Source organism: Eimeria maxima, genomic scaffold, assembly GCF_000499605.1.
Source record: "Eimeria maxima Weybridge genomic scaffold, Emw_scaff164, whole genome shotgun sequence".
In the NCBI taxonomy this organism is placed as follows: Eukaryota; Apicomplexa; class Conoidasida; order Eucoccidiorida; family Eimeriidae; genus Eimeria; species Eimeria maxima.
In genome coordinates, this window is record NW_013563565.1 from 10,557 (window position 1) to 30,000 (window position 19,444).

The 19,444-nt window shown below is 53.7% G+C and overlaps 1 protein-coding gene across 1 annotated transcript; it reads left to right on the forward strand.

The window, feature by feature from the left end:
• Nucleotides 1–1,861: 1,861 nt before the first annotated feature.
• Nucleotides 1,862–16,673, forward strand: EMWEY_00018910 (hypothetical protein, conserved; the record flags this gene model as incomplete). Its single annotated transcript, XM_013477676.1, has 5 exons — nt 1,862–9,301; nt 9,556–14,187; nt 14,926–15,370; nt 15,586–15,661; nt 16,460–16,673. 5 exons carry the CDS (start codon nt 1,862–1,864, stop codon nt 16,671–16,673), a joined length of 12,807 nt encoding a protein of 4,268 aa, XP_013333130.1.
• Nucleotides 16,674–19,444: the final 2,771 nt, after the last annotated feature.

Consider the following 19,444-nt stretch of genomic DNA (forward strand, 5'->3'; position numbering starts at 1 on the left):
AGACGCATCCGAGTCAGAAATGGAAGCGGACTTTATGAAGATGCGGAGAGTTTACGGTAGTGGCGTAGCAGTGCAGCAGCAGGTGGGGAGAGATAGCATGCAGAAGCAGCCAGCTTCCCCCCATCGAGTGCTCATAAGGTAGTTGCCCACTGTCTAGACAATCATTACTACTGTTTAGGGCTTAGAAATAGGACGTCTAGTCAAGAAGCAAGACAGAAGCCAGCGAGTGACCCTGGCCTGGCGGGTGCCGCTGCACTTCACCGGACTTGACCGCTGGCTGCAGCTAGAATCTCGAATTCTTGCGGCCTAAAAGGACTTATTTCACCATCCCATCACCTTTGAATTTAAAAAGGTTAAACAGAAAAGGCCGCTGCATGCAGGGTGGAGCCCCGGCGAGCGGCAGCATCGAAGTGGCTGCTCATCGCATCTTTTTGGCCTGGTGGGAAATTTTGATGCTTTGATGCCTTGTTTTGTCCTTTTAAGTGGATTTGGTCGTGTGTTTGGTTTTGTGTTGACTGCAAAATAGCATTTGAAGCCAAAAAGCAGCAGATAGACCGCCGTATTGCTATAGGCTGTCCGCTGGGCTCCTGCAGGGAGGGGAGAGACGGTGGGTGGTGGTGGGTCCCTTTAGGGGGTTGCAGGGGAAGCAAGGTTTTAATTGGAATGGAATTATAACTAAATAGGATTGATTTTGTATATTAAATATAATTATGCTGATACACCCAATCCCTTAACACCAAGCAAACAAACAGAGGCAACAACAAGTCCTGCTTCCCTACACAAGACTCAGGAAACCCACTGACAGCATAACAGCGGTCTGTTGGGCGTGAGGGGCGTCGTCCGGTGCGAAAAAAGGGGAAACTGTACTTAATTATATCTTTGCGTGTTGCCACGGACTCAAAAAGAACATTAAAAACAAATACTAAACAAGTAAGAGGAGCAATACCCTCTTCAACCCCCCTCACCACTGTCTAACACCCAAAGAAGCGGCGCCTCAGGAGAGGCCGCAGCACGGCAGGCAGGCTCTGGAGGCGGGACAGGCATATATCATTATTTTTGTGTTTTTATTAGATCACCTGACTAACCTAATTATTCAGCATTCTCCTGAAGGCACTTCGGCTGCTCGGGGCCCTCCTTTGGAGCCCGCCTTCTCTCTCGGCTGCGAGACCCTCACCAGCCGCAGCAGCAGCAACAGCAGCAGCAACAGAAGCTGCTGCAGCTGCGCTTGCTCAAGAGGCAGCTTCTGCCTCCTCTGTTGTCACTTCTTTTAGCAGGAGGAGACAGACGAGAAGAGAGACGCACCGCTGCTTGCGTGCCTCCCTTCCAAGGTGGCTTTGCTGCATCAGCAGCAACAGCACCCTGCAGCAGCACCACCAGCAGCAACAGCTGCTGCTGCTGCTGCCCACACGCATATTGCTGACGACTCCACCTCCTCTATACCAGTGCCCACTCCTCTACAGTTCCTTCTCAGCGAAGCGGCTGCTTCAAGAAACAGCCTCTCTGCCCCTCTCCCGCTCTTTTTCCTTTGTTGCACCTCTGCTACCAGATAAAGCGCCTTCGATGACTGCTGCAGCTCTTTAGTGCGGCCGCCCGTCCTCTTGCTGCAGATTCTCAGACACGGGGGCCCCCCAGTGCATCCCACAGGCCCCCGGGCTGCCTGACTGTCCAGTCGCAACAGCAGCAGCGACAGCAGTACCGGAAACTACATAAGCAGCAGCAGCAGCAGCAGCAGCATGATGGGTAGCAGGGAAGCATCTACAGCCTTGAATTCTGTGTGTTTCCATCAGTAGGGGGCTTATCTGCCCTCTCTTTGTGGGGTCTAGAGGAGGGGACCCTGCTCCCCTGTTGAGAGGTAAAGAAAATGGGGGAGTCCTCTTTGTGGGTGCGTCTGCTGCAGCTGCTGCAGCAGACCTTGAAGAGTGCTGCTGCTGCCTCTCTGCGGCGTGTGGTGTTAGGCTCTGTGATGCAGCGTCTCAGTACACAGCAGCTGCAGGTGGCAGTAGGGGGAGGAGAGGTTTGCCTTCTTGCAGTTGAAGTAGATGCTAAGACTTTAACAGAGGCATTGCATGCAGCAGGATGGGGCTGTCTTACAGTTGTTAACTGCCACATAGGCAGCATTAGTCTTAAACTCCCCCTTACCCTCCGTATATCAAGACCTACCCTGGTACTTAAAATAAAGGAAACAGGTGTACAGGGTCCCCCCTTACATATGGTAGCAGGACCCTTACAGGGGTTACCCCTCGTCTTGCCACCAACAGCTACGGCGCGATTCCAGACAAAAACAGAACCGGCAGCAAATGCTTCTTCTGCTTCTGCTGCTGCGGTGGGTACGGCGGTTGCTGGTAATTTACAGATGCAGCTGCAACATGTACAGAACAACACAGGGCCCTCCCCGGACGATTATTGTCTCCATCAGGGGCCCCTTTCTACAGCAGCAGCGCCAGCGGGGGAACTACCGACGAGACAAGGAGGGACCTCAAGGGGGGCCCCCATGGGTACCCACCTTGGTGCAGGCAGGAGCCGTGTAGAGATGCTGCTTGACTCCCCCACAAACAGTTCTTCCTCCGCACCTGATGCAACCGCTGCAGCAGTAGCGGCAGCAGCAGCAGGAGGCCCGCAAGTGCATAGCGGACGCTGTCCCTTCATTACAGAAGACAGTGCTGCTTCCCGTGGCGGCCCCCCTTCTGCGGGTTCTTCAGAGGCGTGGGGAGCAACTGCAGCAGTCAGCGAGTGGGGGGAGCCTTCCGGGGGACCGTCGCCTTTTACGGGCTGCGCTGGAGACCCCCCAAAGGCTGCAGAGAGGGCCGTATATGGGTTAGAGTCTCTGCTCGGGCTGCTGCGCCGCGCACTGCACAGTGCAGCAGGAGCAGCAGACTTGTCTGTGGAGATAATCAGTATTTGCATATATGCAGAAGGCACCTCTCATGAGAGGCCCCCCAACGTGCCCTACCAGCATCATGGGCCCCCGGACAAACACCCGTGGAAGACCACGAAGAGGTCCCCAGCAGCAGAAAGCAGCATACTAGGGGCCCCAACAAGTGGTGGGTACCTTTTTTCTTCCTCAAGCAGCAAACCGCGACATAGCCGGCGTCGGCAGCTGCAGCAGTCAAGCGAACCATTAGAGGCTCCCCGGCTGAACGGGGCTACACCAACTGGCTGTCCCAGGGGCCCCCCTCAATCCTTGTGGGCCCTGCGGATACACCTGGAGGGCCTGCGTTGCTGCGATTCCTTTGAAGGCAGCGCGCAGCTGCAGCTAGGCGGCTGTCAGGTGTCTCTGCTGCCTCCTCTTCCTGCTGCAGCATTTCAGTCACGAGGGGGAGACAGTTGGTTGTTTGCAGCAGGTCTTCTTCTGCTCTCTACTAGGGCGCCTAACAGCCTTAATGGCTGGCAAGTACCTCTTCGCGCCTCGGGCCCCCCCCTGCAGCAACCAACAGCAGCAGCAGCAGCAGCAGCAGCAGCAGCAAAGGACGATGCTGCGCATATTGTCGGCAGAGTCGCCCTGCATGCAGGGCTTGGTTCTGTGACTACCATGCAATCAGAAGCCCACAAACGGGAATGCCGCGCGCTGCTGCGGAGACAGCAGGCAGCATCGTCGTCTTTTGCTCCTGCTGCTGCTGCAGCATACCCTCCAGGACCCCTCGCAGCAGCTGCAGCAGCAGCAGCAGCAGCGGATGTAGGAGATTGGAGACCCAGTAGGTGCACCTGCGATGGATGTCTCAAGGGGACTTGTTGCACCTGGGCAACCAGCAGCGACAGGTGCTGCGGCACGGGCGGCGGTAGCAGCAACAGCAGCGGTGGCAGCAGAAACAGCAGCAGCGAAACAGCAGCACCAGAAGCTGTCTTTGACTATGGCGTCTGTCTGTCAGTTCCTTTAGTTCTTGTGCTGCTGGGTACCGAGCACCTGCGCCTGCTGCGGCTGATGGGGGAGACATTGGGTCTTCAGCAAGGGATCCCTCTACTTGCAGGGTCTCCCCCTATCAGTAGCAGCAACTGCAGAAGCAGCTGCAGCAGCAGATGCAGCAACAGTAGCAACAGCAGCAGAAGCAGCAGCAGGCGTAGCTGCAGCAAAACGTCAAGCCCTCGCGACTCTTCACAGGACCCGTCGTTAAATTTCTACTCAGCAGCAGCAGCAGAGGGGGAAGTAGCAGAGGCTTCGCTGCAAGGCGTCACTTGTGAGCAGCCCTTAAACAGCAGCAGCAGCAGAACCAGCAGAAGCAGCAGCAGTAGCAGCAGCAGAAGCAACAACATTGACAGTTGCAACCCTGGCAAGAATATCTTGACTTCGAGTGTAGTGGCTTCGACGAGGTCGCAAAAGGGGGCCCCCAGGGAGGCCCCCACTGGGTCCCCTCGGCCAGCAGATTTCTTTTCCCGTGCTGTCGCTGAAGGGGAAGATAGTTGTTACCCTGGGGGCCTTTCGCAGTCCGGGGTGCCCTCAGAACCCGAGGGGGCTCCCGATGGGGCCCCCAAAGGGGGCCCAGCGGAGCAGCGGGAAATCCCATGGTGGCGGCGGGCTACTGGCTTTTGCTCTTTAGGAGGCGGAGGAAATATCGATTTGGGGATCGGATCCCAGCAGGGGGTTGAGGATCCAGAGGAGACGGAACTGCCGCTGGGGGGAGAGGTGTTTCCTCTTCCGCTTACGGAGCAGCAGCTGCACCAGCTGCAGCAACAGACGGAGCTACCGCAGCAACAGCAGAAGGAATGGCAACAGCTACACCATGACCTGCAATGCAGGCTGATAGAAGAACAAGAGATGCACCTCTCGCAGGAAGATGAGCAGCAGCTGCAGCAGCTGCAGCATCACCATCGTCAGCAGCAGCAAAACAACAGTTGCCCCTGGAGTGGAGATAGAGCAACAGCACAGATACGCTCGCAGCCGCGGACAGGAGCAGGCGAATGTCAGCCCATCTGGAGGTCGTCGGAGATGCTGCAGCAGCAACTGCAGCAGCAGCAACTGCAGCAGCAGCAACTGCAGCAGCAGCAACTGCAGCAGCATCCAGGAAGCGTGGCACGGCCTTGCAGTCGCAATGCGGCCTCTCCTTCTGGCGCGGCTTCTGTTGCTGCTTCTGGTCCTGCCGGTGCCGCTGCCGCTGTGGCTGCTGCTGCTGTCGGGGATGGTTCCTTTGCTTCTTATATGCCTGCCTTCGAAAAGAGCTGCGCAACGTCAACGTGTCTTGGACGTGGCGGAGCACCAGCAGCAGCAGCAACCTGTTTAGGCTCAAATGGCACAGCAGCAGCAGCAGCAGCAACGCCTGCTGCCACTCCTGGTCCTCGTGCGTCTTTCGCTGTAAGCGTAGCCGTAGATACAGTGGCTCTTCATTTCGTTAGCAGCAGCAACTTCTGCCCGCTGCTGGTACCTCATGGTGGCCTGCCTGGGCCCCCCTCAGCTTCTTCTTGCCTTTCGCGGGGGGGCTACAGTGAGGGGCCCCCTGGGGTAACGTCTGATGCATTAGGGGAGTGTGCGAATGTTGCAGCTGCTGCAGTGCAGCAGCAACAGCACCAGCAGATTCATCGGGACGACTGGGGTGGCCCCCAGGGCCCCCTTGACTCCTTAGCAGCAACCACGCAAGACTTTGCTGATGTTGCAGCTGCTGCTGCTACTGCTGCTTCTACCACCTCAGGTCAATTGTTTGGAAGGGGGGGCCCCTGCAGTCTCTTGTGGGCCCCATTGCCTTCTGCTCATATTGTGTCTCTGTTTGTCTCTGGTTTGTCTGTCTCTGTACTCTCGCCCAGCAGCAGCAGCTGCTGCAGCAGCTCCTGCGGTATGCGTGCTGCTGGATGTGATGGACCGGAAGCACGGCTTCTGAACGGAGTGCCAGCAGCAGCAGCAATAACAGAAGCAGGACGACGAGGGGCCCCTCGGGTTCTAGTCCCAGGGCAGGTATCTTCTCTGACCATGTTGACCCAGCATCAACAGCATCAACAGCAGCAGCAACAGGTGCCGCTGCACGTCCTACAGAGTGTGGTCTTTGTGGGCGAGTGGGCCCTTCAGTTTCATGAGGCGAAACCCACGGGGGCCCCTGCGGTAGGCGCACAGGCAGCAGATGCAGCAGCGGCCCCTGGGGGGCCCCTAGCGCGTGTATGGAGTTACCTGCAGCAGATCAAACCGCCGGTACCTGCGGATCAGGAATCAAGTGCGGCCGCAGCAGGAGCAATAGCAGAGAGAGCTATTTTTGCCACTAATCGTGCCGCTGCACCTTTCGCGAAAGAAGAGGTGGAAGGAGAAGCAGCAGCAGCAACTGAGTCCGAGGTTTCCCTGCTTCTTGAGCCAGCAGATGCTGCTGCTGCTGCTTTTCCAGGCACACCTTCGCCGGACTTCAGCAGAAGCAGTGATGCATTAAGCAGCAAGTGCAGCAGCTGCAGCAGTAAGTGCAACAGTAAGTGCAGCAGCAGCAGCAGCAGCAGCAGTGGCAGCAGCAGCAGCAGCAGCAGTGGCAGCAGCAGCAGCAGCAGCAGCAGCAGGCGCAGCAGCCAGATTAGCTGCTGCAACACCAGCGCAGACCTCGAGGAAGGAGGAGGCCCCGAGCCTCTGTGTGGGGCCGTTAAAGGAGAAGCTGTAGCTGGTAGTTCGCAGGAAACCTCAACATTAGCAGCAGCAGCAGCAGCAGCACACAGCAGCAGCAGCAACTGCAGCCGCAGCAGCAGCCGCAGCAGCAATCCTGGAAGCAGCAGGGAACAAGCAACATTGCAGGGAGCCAGCAAACGCTCTTCCTGCGTGAAAGAGAAGGGAAAGGGAGCAGCAAGTGATGAAACAGGCGACAGCAGGAGCAGCAGCCCCAGCTGCATGAGGTGCAGCAGCAGCAACAACACCAGCATCAAGAGCAACAGCGGCAGGAACAGCAGCAGCAGAAGCGACAGCAACAGCAGCGGCATTGCCCCTGATGAGTGCTCTAGGGGCCGACGACAGCGTAAAGGCAAGAAGGCATTAGCAGCAGCAGCTAGACTCCCCGCAGCAACAGCAGCACCTCCACCACCACGAGCGGCAGCAGCAGGCAGAGGAACTGTTGACCGGCCTAGCGGTGTAAAGGCTTCTGGTGGACGGAAGGCGCGTGGTGCAGCAGCAGCGGCAGAGCCAACCACACCAGCAGCAGCGGCAGCAGAAGGGCTAGCTGTTGGAGGGAGAGGCAGCCTAAAAGGGAAGCGTGCTGCTCGCAAGGAGGGTTACTCGAATGGTGAAGCAGTAGCAGCAGCAACGGTAGCAACAACAGCAGCAATAACAGCAGCAACAGCAGCAAAGGGGCAGCACCAAGGGAAGGTGACGCTGCAGCTTCGTGGGATTGCTCCCGATCCTGGCAGCAGCTGCAGCAGCTGCAGCAGCAGCAAGTTCTTGTCTCCTCAGGGCAGCAGTACACCTCCCGGGGGCCTGTCGGAAGCAGCAGAATTTCCAGTAAAAGCAGCAGCAGCACCACCAGTAGCAGCAGCAGCAACAGCAACAGCCGGGAGAAAGGGTAAAGGGAAGAGGCTGTCAACCCACGGGGCAAAGCAGCCCAAGCTTGATATTGGGCAGGCGGCTGCAGCAGACACAGCGGAAGTAGAAAATAACACTGCTGCTGCTGCTGCTGCTGCAGCTGCTGCTACTGACGAAGGCGAGCCGCTGGCTGCTGCTGTGCAGTGTACGGACAGCGACTGCGACATATTGGGCAGCATGTTGGGAGGCGAAGTGCTAGACGACCCCCTGAACACCTTCTCCATGGCAGAACAGCAGCAACAGCAGCAGCAGCAGGAACCGAAGTGCGAGCAGCAACAGCAGCAAGACGTACACATGTATGCGCCAGGAGGACTTGAGATAATTGCAGAGGCTCTTGACAACAAGCAGGAGCGGGATAGGGAGGCAACGACCACAGCAGGAGCAGCAGCAGCAGCACAGGTACAAACTGCAGCAGCGCAACTACCTGTACTTGCTTCTGACCCTGCTCCTGCGTGTGTTTCTTCTCGCCAGCCGGTGATGGGGCCATCGTTTGTTGCTGCTCCCTCAACCCTTTGGAGCATCGGAGCAGCAGCTGAGCTGCCAAGCAGGAGCAGCACAACCAACCGCAGCAGCAGCAGCAGCTTCGGCTGGCAGCAGAGGGCTGTACCCGCACTAAAAGAATTGACAGAAGCTTTAGAGGAGGCGACAAGTGGAGGGGCCCCCCAAGTGTACCCTGTAGAATACAAGACTCATTTGCTACTCTTTGGAGCTTGGCGGGAGGCAGCAGCAAGTAGGAGCAACCGTGCTGCTGCTGCTGCTGGTGCTGCAGCAGGAGCAGGAGAGCGTTCGGAAGGGAGATGTTCCAGAAGATCCAAGCACGGCACAGGGCTGCATTCTTCTAGGTGCCTCAGCAATAGCAGTAGCAGCAGCGGTTGCAGCTGCAGCTGCAGCAGCAGCAGCAGCGGAAGCGAGTACAGCGCCAGCAGCAGCAACAGTCTCATGGGGTATAGAAGAAAAGGAACCTCTCGCTTGAGATGGAGGGGGCCCCACACACGCTGCTGCTGCAGGGAGGAGGCAGCCGCAGGGTGGGCAGAGTGCACAGAGCAGTTTCCTGCTGCTCCTTTCGGCAGCTGCCGCTCCTACAGACGCCGCAGACACAACAGCAGCAGCAGCAGCAGCACCAGGGCAGCAAAGTTCGTGAAGGTGCCGGAAGAGTTACAGAGGGCAGTCCATGAGGGGGTTTATATGGTTCCTCTTTGTGCCCCCACAGAGGGCGTACCTGCACACAGAGGTGCAGCAGCAGCAACGAGAACAACAGCAGCAACAGCAGCACCAAGGGACGTTCTGAAGACGCGGCAGCTATCCAGTTGTAACGGAGAGGGGGGGCCCTCTAAAGGGATACAGGCAGGCAGGAGTGACTCTCATTCTGCTGCTGCAGTTGCTGCAGCAGCACAGAAACAGCCCCTTGCTTCTCTTAGAGTCTCCTATTTTTTCTCGCCGCTGCAGCTCAACGGGGGTCCCCTCCAGTGTACAGACGCTTCGGCAGTGAGCCCCTACCTAACAGGGGGGGGGGCCCACACACCGGAGGCCATGGTGCCACCACCAGCAGCAACAGCAGCCGCAGCGGCAGCATCGGCACCACTATCCCCAATAGCAGCAGCAGCAGCAGCAACAGCAACACCAGCAGCAACAGGATGGAACGTTCCCGTATTGAGTGCTGCTCAACCTCCACTGCAGCCGATGCTGTCGGACACAGCAGCACCGGTAACAAAAGCAGCTCCTGCTGCTGCTGTGGCTGCAGCAGCAGCTAGTGCTGCAGCAGCAGCATGGGCTGATCTAAGGCTAGAAGTTGTCATCGGCCACCTGCCCCTTCAAATCCTAGGAGATATTTTGCAGGTATTCTTTGCTGCTGCTGCTGCTGTTTTTGTTTCTGTTGCTGCTGCTGTTGCGGTACAGGGGTTGGGTGTGGGCATCATTGCTGCTGTTGTTACCTTGTTGCCGCTGTTGCGGCAGACCTTTATCTGCTGCTCTTGGGGCGTCTGCTGCTGCTGCTGCACCTGTTGCTGCTGCTATGTTTCCTGCGATGACGGAGGTGCTCTACACTCCAAGTGCTGCTGTAGACTGTTTGCTGCTTTTGCTGCTGCATGCAGGTCTGTGATGCTGCAACAGCTGCTTTCTTGCCATCTCCTGGTGCAGCAGAAGCAGCAGCAGCAGCAGCTGCTGCTGCTGGAGAGCTGTCATTGCAGCCTACTGTAGACAGACTTCCTATTTGCTTCGGCCTCTCCCTCCCCTGTCTGCGCCTTCTTGTTGGTGATTTTGACAGTTCAGAGACAGCAGCAGCAGCGGGAACAGTAACAGCAGCTGCAGTGCAGGAGCGTGAAGTGCTGGATCTGCAGGACTCGCTGCATGACGACAGATATTTGGAGGAGAGACTACTTGGCAGTGCCAGCAGCAGCAGCAGCACACTCACCAGCAGCAACAGCAGCAGCAGCAGCAGCACCAAAAGCAGAAGTTGCTTACTTTTGGATGTATGCGCCGTCAAGGCGACCTACTGCCCAGGCCGAATGTTCTGGGGGGAAGACAGCAGCAGCAGCAGCAGCAGCGCAGATAGCAGATGCATCCGCGACAGCAGTACTAGCTGCCCTGCAGCAGCGTTGGACTCTTCTGGATCCTATCACTCGTCCTTGTTGCTGCAGCAGCACATTCGTTGTTTCTTGCTCTACCCCCGAAAGCAGCAGCAACAACAAATACAGCAGCAGCAGCAGCAAATACAACAGCAGCAACAACAAATACAGCAGCAGCATCCTTGGATGTATAGGCTTTTATTTTCTACGTGCGTCCCCAGCGACTCCGCCAGAGACTCATCGAGGGTTCCTTTAGAGGGGGGCCCCCAGCGGGGCCCTCTACTAGGGAGCCCTAGGGTACAGGGAACCCCTGCGGCCCCCGTGTACCCAGGAGGCCCCCCGCTGCAGCAGCCGCGCGCGGTGGTTCCTCTCGTTATGATGCTGACAACACCAGCTCCCTCCTTCTCTTACGTCTGCCTCAGCCAGCCAACCCAAATAGCTGCTGCTGTTGCACCAAATGCTGTTGCTGCTGCTGCACCCTGTGCTGCAGCAGCAACTCCAACAGCAACTGCTGCAGCAGCCCACGAGGTCACCAAGGAAGCAGCAGGAAGGTTTACGGACGGTTTGCAGCTGCAACAGCAGCAACAACAGCAACAGCAACAGCAACAGCAACAGCAACAGCAGCAGCAAGGGGAGCAGCAGTTGTGTGAAGTGGTGTCTCTTCATGTCCCCTTTGTTGAGGCCTTCATTGATTCAGAGTTAGCTGCCCCTCTAGGGTCTTTGCTGCAGTCCCTCTTGTTTGCATGCAGCACCTTTAGCAGCAGACAAGACACACAAATTGTTACAGCAGGGCAGCAGCAGCTGCTGCTGCTACAGCAGCAGATGCAGATGCAGCCGCTATGGAGACGCCTACTGGAGACACCCGGCAGCAGCGCCAGCGTCTCTTTAGGGGCGTTGTCGCTAGACTGCTGCCTGCAGCGCAACAGCAGCAGCAGCAGCAGCAATCTGGCGAGTTGCCTTTGTAGAACCCTATCGTCTACCGAGCCTTCTGCAGCAAATGCAGCAACAGCAGCAGCAGGAGCGTGTTTCTGCAGGTGCAGCAGCTGCTCCATTGGTGTGTATGTTGAGTTGGGTCGTTTTCTTTGCTCTCTGTCCTGTGCGCGTGGCAAACCAGCAGCAGCAGCAACAACAACAGCAGCCGATACCTGCAGCAACCGATTGTTGGGGTCTCTCTCCTTAGGCAGCATAGCAGCATTCAGCTCTTCAGAGCCGGTGTTATACACCTGGAGGGCCTCTTTATATCAGGGCTGCAGCTCTTCGCGAGATGCAGCAGCAGCAGCTGCTGCTGCTGCTGCTGCTGCTACTCCTGCAGCAGCAGACAGCCGTGGGGCTCAACCTGATTCAGCTGCTAGCAACCCACATTCCCTTCCCGCGCAGGAGAGAGACAGTGTCCTTTCAGTTCTTTTAGGTTCAAGAAATATAAGGGGCGAAAACTGCAGCAGCAACAGCAGCAGCTGCTGCAGGAATTTGGTATCTGTAGAGAGTGCAGAGGTCAATGCTGAGTGCCTCGTGGGTGTCTGCAGCACGCGGGCATTAGAAGGAGCAGCGGCGTGTCTTACTCTCATAGAACAGTGTCTACTGGCAGCAACAGCCTCTCGGCAACAGCAGCAGCTGCTGCTGCTGCAACAGCAGCAGCAGCTACTGCTGCTGCAGCAGGGGGAAGAACTATCACTTTCTTTTGAGGCACTGCGGTTGAAGGGCAGCATCTCCCAGAGTTTGCTGCTGCTGCCGCGTCCATATGAGGCCTTGAACGATTCAGCAGCCCCACCAGCAGCAACAGCAGAAGCAGCAGCAACAGCAGAGGCAGCAGCATCAGCAGCTGCAGAAGCAGTGGGGGGTGTGCGTGAGGAGGAAGAGGGCACCGAGGGCCCCCAACTGAGGGGGCACCCTCAGACATCCTCTGTTGATTTAGAGGGGGCAGGGTGGCTGGCAGTTCTGCATATAAAAGCGCTGCGCATGGAAGCCCGGCACCAGCAGCAGCAGCAGGAGCAGCAATCCGTTGGAATGGATCAGGATGCTTTAGAGGCAAGGGGTACAGCAACAGGAGCAGCAGGCGGAACAGCAGCTGCAGCTGCAGCATCTGCAGCAGTTGCAGCTGCAGCGGCAGCAGCAGCTGCAGCAGCAGCAGCAGCAGGGCTGCACATAGGGTTTCACTGCAGTTCTTTAGAGTTATATCTATTGGACGAAGGGACGCGGCTGTGTCGCTGTGCTGCAGCAGCAGATGATGACGTGTGTCTGCAGCAGCTTTCTCTCTTTCCTTTGCCTTCTCCTCTAATTCGTAGACCCTTTCTTGCTGCTGGGGCCCCATGGGAGGCCCATGCTGCTGCAGCAGGTTGCTTTTGCTGCTGCAGCTGCGGAGGCTGCAGAAGCAGCTGCAACTGCAGCAACGCATGGCGAGGCGACCACAGAGTCACGAGCTGCCTGAACGACGGGTGTCGGACAGCCACAACATCTGCAGCAGCAGCAGCAGCAGCAGCAGCAGCAAGTCACAAGGCCCCATTGCCTGCTCTTGTCTTTAGGGCAGACGCAGCAGCACCGCTGCTGCCCCGTTGTGGTTTGGTGCGTTGGTTGTTTGCTGACGATCTGTTTTGTTCTCTGCATCTTCCTGCAGCAGCAACAGCAGCAGCAGCTGGCAGCAGCAGGACGGCACCAGGACCGCTTAGGGGGCTGCTGCGGTGTGGGGAAGTTGCTGCTTCCGTCTCGCCCGACAGTCTGCGGTGTCTGCTGCTGCTGTCTCTTGACCTGCAGTGTCTCCTCTTAAGGCAAGAGGCCCCTGCTACTGTTAAGGGACTAGTGGATGCATGGGGGCGACTGCAGCAAGCAGCAGCAGCGGCTGCTGCTGCTGCTGACATTCCGCCGCCTGTTCCTGCATGTGCTGTTCCTGCATCAGAAGCATCAGCAGCAGCTGCAATGCATGCAGATGAGGTAGCAGCAGCATCTATGCATGACGAGATATTTCGGGAGAGACAGTCGAAGGGAATTCTAAAACGGCATAACGATGAGCAGCAGCAGCAGCAACAGCAGCAGCAGCAGCAGCAGCAGCAAACAAATGTGCTGGATGGTGTAGATTTTAGCGCCTTTCTCTTTGAACAAGGAAACAGCAAGCGGACAACCGCAGAGGGGCCCCCAGGGGCCCCCGTTTCTGATCTGTACCCTGCTGTTGCCCTCCCCGCCTTTATTTCGACTTCAGCAACCCCCTCTGTATCAGCAGCCGCAGCTGCAGCAGCAGCAGCAGCAGAAGCAGATGATCTTTCTCCTGCGGAGACGCTCACGCAGTCCAGCTCCTCTTCCATGAGTGACAACGATACTGCTACACCTGCTGCTGTTGGCGCAGCAGCAGCAGCAGCAGCAGCAGCAGCAACAAACAAAGCAGCGGCTCCCGGTGGTGCAGCGAGATTAAAGGAGGCGCTGAAATCTGCATCGGCAGCAGCATCAGCAGTAGCTGCTGCTGCTGCTGCTGCAGCAACAACAGCAGCAGCAGCAGGGCATGCAGTGGATAGCGACGACTCCGAGTCCTCATGGGAAGCAGCAGAAGGAGATGATCCTTTAGGTGTATACGCACCTCGCCGCAGCAGCAGGGCCCCCGTGTCTTGTACAGCAGCAGCAATAAGAGAAATGCAAGATATAGAAGCAGCAGCAAGACAGCATGTTGCAGCACTCTTTAAACAAGACAGAGAGGAGGGGCCCCAGGGGGGCCCGTCGGAGCCTTCCTCTGCTGCTGCTTCTGCGCCCCTGCTGCAGAACCAACCAGACGAGGACGGGACGCAAACTAGCAGCAGCAGCAGCAGCAGCGGTGTACGTATGGGTGTATCGGTGACAACGGAGGATTACTTTAAGCCACCACCTGCTGCTTCTTCTGGTGCAGCAGCAGCAGCAGGAGTATCTTCTGCTGCTGCTTCTCTCTTGGGTCCTCCTTATTTCTTTGATTCTTCTGCTTCGTTCCTAAGCAGTGGCAACGAAGATACCCTATGGAGTCTTCCCTTTGGTTGTACAGCGGAGATAGAGGGTCCTCCGTTGGGGGCCCCCCTGTGTGGTGCCGCGCCTGTTGGGACACCATCTCCAGTGGGAGGGGCCCCCCAATGGGGGGGCCCCTGGGGTACTGTACTGCAGCAGAGAGGTCGTTATGAAGATCCTGAGACCGGTATTGAGGAGCAAATAGTATGGGGACCCTTAATACAAATAGAGATAAGAGAAGCTTCCTTATCTTTATGCCAATATCCTCATTTTTCTTATGGATCTATGAATATATTAGATTGTAATAGAGCAGATTTATTACGTTTATGTCTAAGTAATACAAGTGCAATAATAGCTACGAACAAGAACAACAACAACAACAACACCACCAACAACAACAACAACAACAACAATAACAACAATAACAGCAACAACAACAACAACAACAACAACAACAACAACATCAACATCAACAACAACAACAACAACAACAGCAACAACAACAACAAAAAGAACAACAACAACAACAACAACAACATCAGCACAAGGACAACGAATAAAAAAAATAAGAAAAGGAATAGAATGAATTATATAGAAATGAATAATAATAATAATAATAATAATAATAATAATAATAATAATAATAATAATAATAATAATAATAATAATAAGAATAAAATAAATAATATAAATAGTAATTTATATAATTTTATTGGTATATCTATAAAAGATATTATTATTAATGACTTAGTAGAAAATTCATCTTTTAATTTTTTTCTGAAATATCATCAAGATGAAATTCATAGACCAAGACCATCTAATTCAAATATGATTAGATTCTTAATTACTCAATTTAATTTACCTATAATTAATAATAATAATAATAATAATAATAATAATAATAATAATAATATTTATTATAATAATATTCATAATAATCAGCAACAGCAACAGTACGTTCAACAGGTTCAACAGGTTCAACAGATGCACCAACAGATACAATACATGGGGAAGAAGGCACAGGGACAGGTACATATGCAGCAGCAGCAGCAGCAACAACAACAACAACAACAACAACAACAGCAACAACAGGTACAGATGCAGCATGAGGTTCCGTATTATAAGGTGCAACAACAGCAGAAGAAACAGGTTCAGCAGCAACAGCAGCAACAGCAGCAACAGCAGCAACAGCAGCAACAATTGGAATATGAGGTGGATATAACAGTATTACCATTTGCTATTTCTTTAGATCAATTTACATTAGATGCTTTTTTATCTTTTGTACAACAAACATTATTAGCAGGAGCAGTAGAGTTGCAGCCTTCTTTGCTGTTGCTGGAGGATGGGTTGCTGCCGCATGCAGATGATGCTGCAGCAGCAGCAGCTGGTGCTCCTGTTGCTGGATCGGGATCTGTTGCTCCATCTGGTGTTGCTGCTGTAGGATGCAGCAGCAGCAGAAGGCCACCACAATCCTCAAGAACAGGTGGGGCACCCTCCCTTAGAGATAGACAATTCTTTAGACGGCAGCAGCGCATGCATGTACATAATCAGCAGCAGCAGCAGCAATATAGGCCCCATCATCATCACCACCACCACCGGCAGCACCTGCAGCAGCAACAGCAGCACCAGCAGCAGCATCAGATTCATCGGTCGAGGAGGAGGAGAGGAGGGACCCCTGGTAACTTTGCATGGGAGCCACCAGCAGCAGCAGCAGTACCCTTTTGTTTGGGGGCCCCTGCAAGGATGCCATGGGATCGTCATTACTGCAGCAACAGCAGCAGCCGTTGCAGTTGTTGCAGCAGCCGCTACAGCCGTTGCAGCAGATGCAGCAGCAGCAGCTGTTGCTGTTGTAGCAATGAGGGTGCAACACGTACAATGGGGGGGGCCCCTCCATCATTTGCATTATTAAGTACCCCTAGAGGAGGGGGGCCCCCTACTAATATCAATAAAGGAAAAAAAGATGAGGGTTTATATAATAACGTAAACCCTAATTTAGTGTTTTTTAGATCTTTTAGGGTTTCTGGGGTTTTAATTAAATTAAATTTTGCTGCTAAAACCCTAAACCCTAATGCAATAACAAGAGGAGATGTTAAGGAATTTATTACTCTTTTTGCTTCTTGCTGCAGGTATTTATTTATTTATTCTTATTTATTTATTATTATTTGTTTATTTATATTTATTTATTTATATTTATATACTTATATTTATATATATTTATATTTGTATCTATATATATCTTTTGCATATATAGCCATTTCTCTCCGCTCTTTTCTTATTTCTTTGTTCTTTGTTCTTTTCTTTCCTTTCCTTCCTTTTTACTGTTTGCCTCATGTCCTTCCTTGTATTTATTTTGTTTCCTTTGTTTTGTTTCTTTCTTGGATTGTTTACATCTTCCTATTGTTTATATGTTTTTAGGGTTTAGGGTATAGGGATAAGGGTTTAGGGTTTAGGGTTTAGGGTTTAGGGTTTTGTTCAGGTTTGAAGGTATAGAGATGGCTGTCCCTCCTCAAGTCCTTTGTGACGTCTCTTCCTTCAGCAGTTTATTCAATAAATTTGCTGCTCATTGGCTGGCCTGTCTTAGCAGGTACGTGCTGCAGCAGAAGCAGCAACAGCAACAGCAACAGCAACAGCAACAGCAGAAGCAGCAACAGCAACAGCAGAAGCAGCAACAGCAACAGCAGCAGCAGTAGGATGTTTTGATCTACTGTAGTGCCCTTTGGCTAATTAGGAGAATTAATATCTATTCCTTTTCTGTGTGTCCCTTGCTGCTGCGTCTGCTGCTGCTTCTGCTGCTGCTTCTGCTGCTGCTGCTGTTGCTGCTGCAGAGCTATAATGCTGCGGTGTATTGAGAGTGTGCCTCCTCTTAGTTGTCTTCTTAAGGGAGGGAGGAAGCTACGTAGTTGGCTGCAGCGTATATTTAAGAGGCGTAGGGGCCCCCGTGGGGGCCCCCTTGGTGTACCATTTGGGGGCCCCCCAGGGGCACCAACCAGTCAACGTGTTGCTGCTGCAGTGCAGCATATAATTTCTTCCCTAGATGCCCCCGAGCTCGCGCTGCTGCTGCTCAAGAATGTTGCTGCTGCAGCAGCAAACTTCGGATTTGAGGGCCTGTGGGTTGCGCTGTTGGGGGGCAGTCAGCCGTGGGCCCCCCCTGGCTGGTGCTGCTGCTGCTGCTGCTGCTGCTGTTTATTGCTGTTGTTGCTGCTGTTGCTGCTGTTGCTGCTGCTGCTGTTTATTTTCATGCTCGTGTTGCTTATGTTGCAGGTGTTCTGCTGCTGTTCGTGCTGCTGCTTTTATTACTGTAGTATTTCTTTTTTCTATTGCTGCTGCTGTTGTTGCTGCTGCTGCTGCTTCTGCTGGTGTCCTTGCTGCTGCTGTAACTTATCGTAGCACATGTGTCATCGGTTGCTGTTGCTGCTGCTGCTGCTATTGCTGCTGCTGCTGCCAGTGGTGTCTTCACGGTATTTGTGTTGTGTCTTCATATCTGCATATGTGCGTATAAACTATTTGTGCTGCATCTGCTGCATCTGCTGCTGCTGCTGTTGCTGTTGCTGTTGCTGTTGCTGCTGCAGGTGTCTCTCTGAGCGAGCTCTACGGGGTGTACATACTCTGCTGTATTTACTTGATCGTGCCTATACACCAGGAAGCTGCCCCCCTTATCCTTCTGCTACTTTCCGTTCCCGCAGCAGCAGAGGCAGCGACGTGCTGCTGCTGCTGCACCAGCAGCAACCTAGCAGCAGCAGGAGCAGCAGACACAGACGTCATGGCAGCACACAAGGTAGCAGACGTATGCTGCAGAGACCATCAACTTCTCGTGCCTCTGGTAAGGATATACTGCCACCAATATCCTGCTGCTGCTGCTGCTGCGTCTGCTGCTATTCTTGCTGCTGTTGCTGTTTGTGCTTCTCTTGCTGCTGCTGCAACTTGTTCTGCTGCTGCGACCACGTCATCAATGCTGCCACTACACCAGCAGCATAATCAGCAACAGCAACAGCAGCATCAGGAGCTTAATGTGTTGTTGTTGTTGCTGCTGCTGCTGCTGCTCTATGCAGGTGACGAGGTATCGTCTGCTGAGGGTAGTTATAGTTGGGGATCAACAAATCAACAAGGAGGAAGTGAATGGGCTGTTGTACATCTAGGAGCAGAAGGATTCTATGAGGTATTGCTTCTGCTGCTGCTGCTGTTGTTGTTGGTGTTGTTGCTGCTGCTGCTGCTGTTGTTGTTTATCCTGTTATTGGTTTGTTGCTGCTTCTGTTGCTTCTGTTGCTTCTGTTGCATTATTTATTATTATTATTATTGCTATATATTTATTACTACTATTTATTATATTTATTTATTTATTTATTTATTTATTTATTTATTTATTATGCTGCAGCCTGAGGGTGTAGCAGCAGGAATAGGGGATGCATATCGTTGTTTATCCCGAGGGTTTACGTCAGCAAAAAGGGTTTGCTTACGTCTGTATACACCAAACCCTAGGAGGATAGAGGCAGTACAGGTAGCAGGAAGATTATTACCTGCTATTTTCCTTAGACCCTTATTAGGGTTTACAGAAGGATGTACAAGGGTTGTACAGGTAATTTATTCTATACACACAACAAGGGTTTAGGGTTTAGGGTTTAGGGTTTAGGGTTTTTTTTTAGGGTTTAGGGTATTATGGATTATTCTTTTGTTTTTTGGGATTTTAGTTTTTTTCATTTCTTTTAGGGTTTAGGGTTTAGGGTTTAGGGTTTAGGGTTTAGGGTTTATGAGGGTTTACAGGGTGCAAGGAATCAATTACGCCCTTCTGCTCGTGCTGAGTGGTTGGCGGGCGCGAGGAGGCCGCGATTTGATGTTGGGCAGATATGTGCTGATGAAGATGATGATATGCTTGTTGCTTAATTACCAGCTAGCTACCTAGCTAGCTAGCTAGCTAGCTAGCTGGCTGCGTGGCTGTCTAGCTGGCTGCGTGGCTGGCTAGCTGGGTAGCTAGCTAGCTAGCTAGATGGGGAAGTAGCTGCTGTCTGGCGAAGGAGTCGCATACAATGCATGCGGCCGGCCGTCTGTATAGACCGCTGATTTGGGTTCTATGTCTACCTAGCTAGCTATCTAGATAGCTAGCTAGGTAGCTAGCTAGCTAGCTAGCTAACGCCTTTGTGCCCGTACAGCTAATTGTACAGCTAGCTGTCTCGCCCTCTGTACCTCAGTAGCTAGCTAGCGTGGCATTGCAGCTGGCTACCTCCTAGCTAGCTGCTAGCTAGCTGCTAGCTAGCTGTTGGCTAGCTGCTAGCTAGCTGTTGGCTAGCTGCTAGCTAGCTGTTGGCTAGCTGCTAGCTAGTTGTTGGCTAGCTGCATTGTTCCCCCCTAAGCTGAGCAACCCTCTCGCTCTGTCTGGCCCTACCCGCCCTGCATAGCTAACTGGCTAGCTACCTGCCTGGCTAGCTAGCTGCCTAGCTAGCTAGCTAGCTAAGTGGTGGTGTGTGCC